The sequence below is a fragment of the Hyla sarda genome, chromosome 7 (assembly GCF_029499605.1).
Source record: "Hyla sarda isolate aHylSar1 chromosome 7, aHylSar1.hap1, whole genome shotgun sequence".
NCBI lineage: Eukaryota > Metazoa > Chordata > Amphibia > Anura > Hylidae > Hyla > Hyla sarda.
Window position 1 is genome coordinate 183,905,043 of NC_079195.1, and position 10,215 is coordinate 183,915,257.

The window sequence follows — 10,215 nt, forward strand, 5'->3', positions numbered from 1 at the left end:
ATGCTAATTTTCACATATGCGCATTTTGACTTATGCTAATTTTGTATATGCTAATTTTTGCATATGTTAATTTTCGCATACGCGAATTTTCGCACATACGAAAATAAAACGAGGATATTACGAATATGCGAATATTTGCGAATATATGACAAATATTCGTCCATATATTCGCGAATATTCGCGAATTCGAATGTGGCCTATGCCGCTCAACACTAGTAATGGCATACCTTGACATGAAAATGCCAACACACCTTGAAGATCCGCTGGACTTCTTGTCAGCCAAACTTGACTTGTGGCCACAACTGGCAGAGTTTGTCCTGGAAAAGCTGTGTTGCCTGGCCAGTAGTGTGCAAACAGAGTGGGTAATTAGTTCGGCAGGGGCCATAGTAACCCCTAGGAGAATTTGTCTGTCCACGAAAAATGTGGAGAGACTGAACTTTGTGAAGATGAATCAGGCATGGATCAGCCAGGATTTCCACCCACCAATGCCTGATGCATCAGAGTAGATTGACCATGGCGCCACATCAACACTTAACAAATATGGATAGTGAAAAACACATTTAAGGTGCTGCTCCCCAGTTACAGACATTCCTCTGCATCAGACCACAAGTAAGTATGGAGGATATGTATTAGCTAAAACTTAAATTTTCTTAGGATAAAATATATGTACTCAAAACATTTTTGAAATCAAACCCTGGGAAATGGCACTGTTTGTAGGTGGAAATAGGGAGAGGATCCTGTGTGGGGCCGCCCTTTTAAGGGCGAGGAACACTTGCCAAGAAGTTACAATGGACCATACGTTGTTCCCTTTCAACTTTTAGAGGTCTTTGCATCACATCAATACTTGGTGGTGTAGGTGGCACATAGTGTTTTTTGCACACTTTTTGTTTGATGTAAAAAAAAATTTGGGTGCATATATTTTATTCTAATCATATTATTAAAAGTTAAGTTTTACATAATGCATATCCTCAATACCTACTTGTGCACACTAACACTTTTACAAAAGAGACCGCTTTCTTTTGCCTACCTGCCTCAGCTATTATTCTGATCCTGCAACCCGTTTGATGCCACACATCTGATGCCAAGTTCTGCATTTTTTTTACCCCCCTTTGTCACTAGTGTTGCTCGCGAATATTCGCAATACAAATTTTATTCGCGAATATCGCATATTTGCGAATTCGCGAATATTCGCGAATATAGCACTATATATTCGTAATTACGAATATTCGTTTTTTTTTTGTTGTTGTTTGTTTTTTTTCACAGTACACATCACAGTGATCATCCCTCTCTGCTTCCAGCTTGTGTGGTGTAAAGAAGGCTCTAATACTACTGTGTGAGACTGGTGTGCGAATTTTTGCATATGCGAAAATTTGCATATGCTAATTTTCGCATATGTGAATTTTTTCTTGTACAGTTTTTTATATGAAAATTTTCGCATATATTAATTTTCGCATGCGCGAATATTTGCATATGCGAAAATAAATGCGAATATTCGCGAATATATGACGAATATTCGCGATTTCGAATATGGCCTATGCCGCTCAACACTATTTGTCACCTGGTCACATTCAGGACTCCTGATGCTGCTGCCACCTCCCAGCTGTCTCATTCTGCCACCATATGTTCTACTCATGCTGCTGCCACCTCCAGGCTGTGTCATTCAGCCACTATATGTTCTCGTCATGCTGCCGCCATTTCCAGGCTAAGTCATTCAGCCTCTGTATGTTCTCCTCATGATGCCGCCACCTCCACGTTGTGTCATTCAGCTCCTATATGGTCTCCTCATGTACCCACCATCTCCAGGCTGTGTCATTCAGCCACTATATGGTCTCCTCCTGCTGCCGCCACCTCCACACTGTCATTCAGCTACTATATGTTCTTTTCATTCTGCCGCCACCCCTGCGCTGTGTCATTCAGCCACTATATAGTCTCCTCAGGCTTCCGCCACCTCCAGGTAGTGTCATTCAGCCACAATATGTTCTCCTCATACTGTCGCCACCTCCATGCTGTGTCATTCAGCCACTATATGGTCTCCTCGTGCTGCTGCCACCTTCACGCTGTGTCATTCAGCCCCTATATGGTCTCCTCATGCTGCCGTCACCTCCACGCTATAATTGAGCCACAATATGATCTTATGCTTCCGCCACCTCTAGGCTGTGTCATTGAGCCACTATATGTTCTCCTCATACTGTCACCACCTCCATGCTGTGTCGTTCAGCCACTATAGGGTCTCCTCGTGCTGCTGCCACTTTCACGCTGTGTCATTCAGCCACTATATTTTCTCCTCATGCTGCCGCCAACTCCAGGCTGTGTCATTCAGCCACTATATGTCTTCTCATGCTGCAGCCAACTTCACTCTGTGTCATTCAGCCACTATATAGTCTCCTCATGCTGCCGCCACCTCCACGCTGTGTCATTCAGCCACTATATGGTCTCCTCATGCTGCTGCCACCTCTACGCTGTGTCATTCAGCCACTATATGGTCTCTTCATGCTGCCGCCACCTCCACGCTATCATTGAGCCACAATACGATCTCATGCTTCCGCCACCTCTAGGCTGTGTCATTGAGCCACTATATGTCCTTCTCCTGCTGAAGCCACCTCCACTCTGTGTCATTCAGCCACTATATAGTCTCCTCATGCTGCCGCCACCTCCAGGCTGTGTCATTCAGCCACTATATGGTCTCCCCGTGCTGCTGCCACCTTCACGCTGTGTCATTCAGCCACTATATTTTCTCCTCATGCTGCCGCCAACTCCAGGCTGTTTCATTGAGCCACTATATGTTCTCCTCATGCTGCCGCAAACTCCAGGCTGTGTCATTCAGACACTATATTCTGCCGCCAACTCCAGGCTGTGTCATTCAGCCACTATGTGGTCTCCTCATGCTGAAGCCATCTCCACGCTGTGTCAATCAGCCACTATATGTTCTCCTTATGCTGCCGCTGCCCCGCGCTATGTCATTCAGCCACCATATGGTCTTCTCATGCTGCCGCCACCTCCACTCTATCAATGAGCCACAATATGATCTCATGCTTCCGCCACCTCCACGCTATCATTGAGCCATAATATGATCTCATGCTCCCGCCACCTCTAGGCTGTGTCATTGAGCCACTATATGTTCTCCTCATGCTGCCGCCACATCCACGCAGTGTCATTCAGCCACTATATGGTCTTCTCATGCTGCTGCCACCTCCACGCTATCAATAAGCCACAATATGATCTCATGCTTCCGCCACCTCCACGTTATCATTGAGCCACAATATGATCTCATGCTTCCGCCACCTCTACTCTGTGTCATTCAGCCACTATATGGTCTCCTCATGCTGCCGCCACCTCCAAGCTATCATTCAACCACAATATGATCTCATGCTTCCGCCACCTCTAGGCTGTGTCATTGAGCCACTATATGTTCTTCTCATAATGCCGCCACCTCCACGTTGTGTCATTCAGCCATTATATGGTCTCTTCATGCTGCCGCCACCTCCACGCTGCATCATTCAGCCCCTATATGGTCTCCTCATGCATTTGCCACCTCCAGGCTGTGTCATTCAGCCACTATATGGTCTCCTCATGCTGCCACCAATTCCAGGCTGTGTCATTTAGCCACTATATGTTCTCCTCATGTTGCCTCTACCTCCACGCTGTGTCATTCAGGCACTATGTGGTCTCCTCATGCTGCCGCCAACACCAGGCTGTGTCATTAAGCCACTATATGGTCTCCTCATGCTGCTGCCAACTCCAGGCTGTGTCATTCAGCCTCTATATGTTCTCCTCATGCTGCTTCCACCTCCACACTGTGTCATTCAGCCACTATATTTTCTCCTCATGCTTCTGCCACCTCTAGGCTGTGTCATTGAGCCACTATATGTTCTCCTCATGCTGCCGCCACATCCACGCTGTGTCTTTCAGCCACTATATGGTCTCCTCATGATGCTGCCACCTCTATGCTGTGTCATTCAGCCACTATATGGTCTCCTCATGCTGCCACCACCTCCACGCTATCATTGAGCCACAATATGATCTCATGCTTCCGCCACCTCTAGGCTGTGTCATTGAGCCACTATATGTTCTCCTCATGCTGCCGCCACATCCACGCTGTGTCTTTCAGCCTCTATATGTTCTCCTCATGCTGCTGCCACCTCCACACTGTGTCATTCAGCCACTATATTGTCTCCTCATGCTTCTGCCACCTCCATACTGTGTCATTTAGCCGCTATATGTTCTCCTCATGCTGCCGCAAACTCCGGGCTGTGTCATTCAGACACGATATGCTGCCGCCAACTCCAGGCTGTGTCATTCAGCCACTATGTGGTCTCCTCATGCTGAAGCCATCTCCATGCTGTGTCAATCAGCCACTATATGTTCTCCTTATGCTGCCACCGCCCCCGCGCTGTGTCATTCAGCCACTATATGGTCTCCTCATGCTGCTGCCAACTCCAGGCTGTGTCATTCAGCCTCTATATGTTCTCCTCATGTTGCTGCCACCTCCACACTGTGTCATTCAGCCACTATATGTTCTCCTCATGCTGCCGCCACCTTCATGCTGTGTCATTCAGCCACTATATGTTTTTCTCATGCTGCTGCAAACTCCAGGCTGTGTCATTCAAACACTATATGGTCTCCTCATACTGCCGCCAACTCCACCTGTGTCATTCAGCCACTATATGTTCTCCTCATGCTGCCGCCACCTCCACGCTGTTTCATTCAGGCACTATATGGTCTCCTCATGCTACCACCACCTCTATGTTGTGTCTTTCAACCACTATGTGGTCTCCTCATGCTGCTGCCACCTCCACGCTGTGTCATTCAGCCACTTTATGGTCTCCTCATGCTGCCACCACCTCCACGCTTTGTCATTCAGCCACTATATTGTCTCCTCATGCTTCTGCCACCTCCAGGCTGTGTCATTCAGCCACTATATGGTCTCCTCATGCTTAAGCCACCTCCAGGTTGTGTCATTCAGCCACTATATTTTCTCCTCATTCTGCTGCAAACTCCAGGCTGTTTCAATCAGCCACTATATGCTGCCGCCAACTCCAGGCTTTGTCATTCAGCCACTATGTGGTCTCCTCATGTTGCCCCAACTCCAAGCTTTGTCATTCAGCCACTATATGTTCACCTCATGCTACTGCCACCTCCACGCTGTGTCATTCAGCGACTATATGGTCCCCTCATACTGCCGTCACCTCGAGGCTGTGTCATTTGGCCACTATATGGTCACCTCATACTGAAGCCACCTCCAGGCTCTGTCATTGTGCCTCTATGTGACAGTGATTCTAACAGTGATGCCTCTGATCTGCATGTCATACTGAATAACAGTATTATGTTACTAACCCTGCACACACCCTATGTGTGTTACAGCAAGGCAAAGTGTTCTACACCACTATTGAGGCCCTCTGTAGCCCGGAAATAGCCTTTTTAATAGCGATTCACCACAAATAAATTCTGATAGAACTGAATTTTTTTTTATTTTTTTTTTAGAAAATTTGGCGAATCTATATTGAAATTGCAATACCAAAAAAGACATGCTGTAAGGTAATGCAAATCGAGGAAAAGGCTGGTGTGAATAAAATCTGAAAATGATTACATTTTAGAACACCTATCTCCAATCTTTGGCATGTACAAAAGGCTTTAAAGATAGAAAGCTCATTTTTTTTAGCCCCATGAAGCTTCAGTAATTGGACGAGTGTGATGCCTCAGATGAGAACAAAGGCCTGTAGAGATCAACTCTATCCTGCTAGGGAAATTTTACATCATATACCAAGGTAATGGCATTGAACAATGTCTACACACACCATCAGAGGTCGCTTACAAGACATTGGGCTATGGGCCAGATGTCAAGCTACAGGTTATATATTGACCTCAAGCCACCTCTCTCAAAGGCTATCATGGTGCGGAGCAAGATGCCAAAGGGGCTGGACTGGAGGTCTATCCTCTTAAGCGATGAGTCCTAATTTTTGTCTAGGACACAAGGATAGCCAGAGATTGGTCTGGAGACCATGTGGGCAATACTATGCAGAGGCCTTTATGAGGGAACACCAAACCCATCCTACTCCCTGGATTATGGTATGCGGTGGCATAATTTACGGTAGCCAGATGCCTCTAGTCTTCATTCCAGGTGCAATAATAGCTTGATGTATCTATGGTATGTCCATATTTTCCTAAGCATCATAGGAGGCACTTTTCAACAAAACAAAGCCAAGCTGCATGTTGCTTGTGCTACTTTGAGCAGCCTGAGTGCTGCCATGGTCTGCAGCATCTCTGGATTTATCTTCCAATGAGAAAATCTGAGACATCATTAGGCAATTGCAAAGGGAGTTGCCAACACAGTATTGCGTGTCCAATGACTTGCATGCTCTAATGATTTGTGTGCCCAAAGGCATTCGGCATGGTAGAACATCAGACAACCATTAATAACCTTGTTGATATTAAACCAAGACATGTAAGTGGGTGTATTATTGCATGTGGTACTGAATAAATCAAGATGTTTTAAATACTTTGTTTCCCCTTTTTTATCACTTATATATAATTGACATAATATTCAGCATAGGTGGAAGATGGGTCCATAAAATAATTTTTCCTGATGGTCCTCAGGAACCCCAGCCAAACACTCTTTTCTATATTAGTTAGAGATGAGTGAATTTTTGAAAAATTCAATATGGCCGATTCGCCGAATTTTCCAAAACAATTTGGTTCGGTCCAAATTTATTTTCAACAAATCTGTATTACAAATGGCTATTTCAGGCCTACAGAGAGCCTCAATAGGGGTGTAGAACACTTTGCCTTGCTGTAACACGCAAAGGGAGTGTGCTGGGTTGGTGAAATAATGCTGTTATTCAGTATGAAGTGCCAATTAGAGGCGTCACTATTAGAAACACTGTAGCAAAGCGGCACAATGACAGAGCCTGGAGGTGGCGGAAGCATGAGGAGACCATATAGTGGCTAAATGACACAGCCTGTACTTGGCGGCAGCAAGAGAAGACTATATAGTGGCTGAATGACACAGCCTGGAGTTGGTGCCAGCATAAAGAGACCATATAGTCACTGAATGACACAGCCTGTAGTTGGCGGCAGCATGATAAGACCATATAGTGGTTGAATGACACAGCCTGGAGCTGGCGGCAGCATGAGGAAACCATTTAGTGGCTAAATGACACAGCATGGAGGTGGCGGCAGCATGATGATACTGTATAGTGGCTGAATGACACAGCCTAGAGGTGGCAGAAGCATGAGGAGACCATATAGTTGCAGAATGAGACAGCCTTGAGGTGGCTGGAGACTTTAATAGGAACAAAATGGTACACCACTTAGATGTGCGTATGTGGTATGCACTTATGGGGGGAGGACAATGTGCTCCAGTACATTTAAAACAGTATTTGTCTACAACACCAGCAGGTGTGTACTTTTGGCTTGCCCTCACAGTATCTAGGCCCTTAAAACTTTAACAAGAACAAAATGGTACACCACTTAGATGTACGGATGTGGTATGCACTTGTGAGGGGAGGACAGTGTGCTCCAGTATGCTTAAAACAGTATTTGTGTACAACACCAGCAGGTGTGTATTTTTAGCTGGCCTTTCACACTATCTAGGCCCTTAAGACTTTAACAGGAACAAAATGGTAGACCACTTAGATGTACATATGTGGTATGCACTTATGAGGGGAGGACAATGCGCTTCAGTATGCTTAAAAACATAATTTGTCTTCAACACCAGCAGGTGTGTACTTTTGGATGGCATTTCACAGTATCTAGGCCCTTAAGATTTTAACATGATGTAACTGGGAGGTGAATCGCTTCTGTAAAAATGCTTTTCTGTGCAACACACAGCGCTGTCTGTCCCTCTCTCTCTGTAATAGAACGCTGATGTGACTGGCCGCAAGATGGCTGCCAATTATATAGTGCTGTAACATCACAGGGGTGACTGGCTGCTGATAGGCTGCATGCTGCATGTTATTTAGGGTCATCCCGCCTACCCGCCTTCCCGCTTTGCCTTCCCAGGATTCCTTTGCCCCTTGTCCTCACATGTGGATATGCCATTTTAGATGCCCGGCCCCTGGAGCCTGGACCACACTAAATGAAGTTTAATGAAGCGATTCGCGTGATCGAATCACAACAATTTTTGCATTCCCTACTAATAGAATTTTTCCAGAAATTCGTAACAAATTCGGATTTGTCATATTCGATTTGATCATCCCTAATTACATTCCTAATTAAGCTTATTTTATCATTTCCAGGCATGGCAGGCATCGAAAGTATGAAATCCCCTATTTACAAGAACTTAAATGGTCTAGATGCTCCAAGGATTGTATGGCTCACAGAAAACCTACCTGCACAAGCATGTATTATATGTCATGTACTCTATAACCTTATCTGCTGTGATTTATTATTGAGCATATTTCATAAAGTTGTATAATATTTTCTTTATTGAGCATTGTTCACATTAACCAATCAGTACAACCCCTTTCTGAGATTTTGAGTCTTTCAGCAGCTTGGCATACAATAACGTTGCAGGGATGTGTAAAGGCCCTTGTAGACGGCCTTGTGGTGCCCCAATAATGAGTTTACAGAGCCTTCACTCAATCTCAATCGTGTCAGCCGGGTCACAGGAATGATTGCTGAATCACTAGGAATGCTCATTTGAAAGATAATCGGTCCATATAAAAGGGCCTTTAGGAGAATTATGTGCCTTTAGGAGGCCCATGTTATTGCCATTTTCTGTAGTTTCTGTGCATTTTGACAATATGGTGGCAGGGAAACTCTCTTCAAAAGTAGTTAGAAGGGGCCAGCATGGGGGGTATGATGTGTAACTGTGATTGCACTGAGACTATGGGACTGTTCCATGTTGGAGTCACTATGCTAACATAAAACAGGTGGGTCATAAAGCTAGTAGAGAGGGTAAGTTGTAATATGCTGAGAGACACAACAGTGGTCTTGGTCTGGTGCAGATGTGTAAGAGACAGAATACTTCTGGCACAACAGTGACATGGGAAAGCCATGTGTGCACTGGGCTGTGACAAGTGAACTGTGTGAAGCTGTGACTACAGAAAAAAGTCCTGACCTGTAAGATTGCTGTTTGAGCCATTAAAATAAGTGTGATGTGTGGTTCCTGTTCGTGACAGGAATGGCTGGGGTTGTTGAAGACATCTAGTTGTAGTTCAAAAAGGGCACCTGGAGAGATTGCTGAGCCCAAAGGACTCCTGGAGGAGTGTGGCCTTTGAGTAAGTTGCACTAGAGCAGAGAGTGTACATGGTTAGCCCTGAAGCAGGGTCATTTGTTAGAGCAAAGACACCATCATGACCACCAGGGCACAGGGACTGAGTCTATATAAAGACTATATAGATACTATATAGACTTTGCCGCACAGAACTGCAAGCTTCAACTGTTATTCAAATATGTGCCTATAAACTTGTATATATGTTTCTTTTAACTCCCAAGCTTAAAGTGTCTTATCTGAATAAAATGTTCCAGAGTTTGCAATGAAATGACTGTATGTTAAATTATTTCTGCATCATTTCCACAGAAGGGTGGTCACCATCAGACCCCTCGCGGTACTAACTTCAGCTTGTAAAAGTCACCATCCTATACATTAACTACAAGGAAAGTACTTACATATGACTGATTTTACAGATGGTGGGGGCTTAGGTCCTTGGGGCCTAAGCCTAGTAGGGTGCAGTTAAAACAGGAGGAATACGACACAGACAGGCGGCATACCTGGGACAATAAATGTTAGATGTACAAAAATGCTAATACCGTATATACTCGAGTATAAGCCGAGTTTTTCAGCACGATTTTTCGTGCTGAAAACACCCCCCTCGGCTTATACTCGAGTGAACTCCCCCACCCGCAGTGGTCTTCAACCTGCGGACTTCCAGAGGTTTCAAAACTACAACTCCCAGCAAGCCAGGGCAGCCATCGGCTGTCCGGGCTTGCTGGGAGTTGTAGTTTTGAAACCTCCGGAGGTCCGCAGGTTGAAGACCACTGCGGCCTTCAACATCATCCAGCCCCCTCTCACCCCCTTTAGTTCTGAGTACTCACCTCCGCTCGGCGCTGGTCCGGTCCTGCAGGGCTGTCCGGTAAGGAGGTGGTCCGGTGAGGAGGTGGTCCGGGCTGCTATCTTCACCGGGGAGGCCTCTTCTAAGCGCTTCGGGCCCGGCCTCAGAATAGTCACGTTGCCTTGACAACGACGCAGATGCGTCGTTGTCTAGGCAACGGCTC

General features: G+C 45.6%; 1 protein-coding gene across 4 annotated transcripts in view; it reads left to right on the forward strand.

The window, feature by feature from the left end:
* The window catches only part of LOC130282095 (membrane-spanning 4-domains subfamily A member 18-like), a 126,839-nt gene extending 117,379 nt beyond the window's left edge, over window positions 1-9,460 (forward strand). For all 4 annotated transcript variants that reach the window (XM_056529980.1, XM_056529983.1, XM_056529982.1 and 1 more), the window contains one exon: window positions 8,235-9,460. In XM_056529980.1, the coding sequence (XP_056385955.1) occupies window positions 8,235-8,258 (24 nt within the window). In that variant the 3' untranslated portion in view covers window positions 8,259-9,460. The remainder of the gene's footprint in view (window positions 1-8,234) is intronic.
* The last annotated feature ends 755 nt before the right edge of the window (window positions 9,461-10,215 follow it).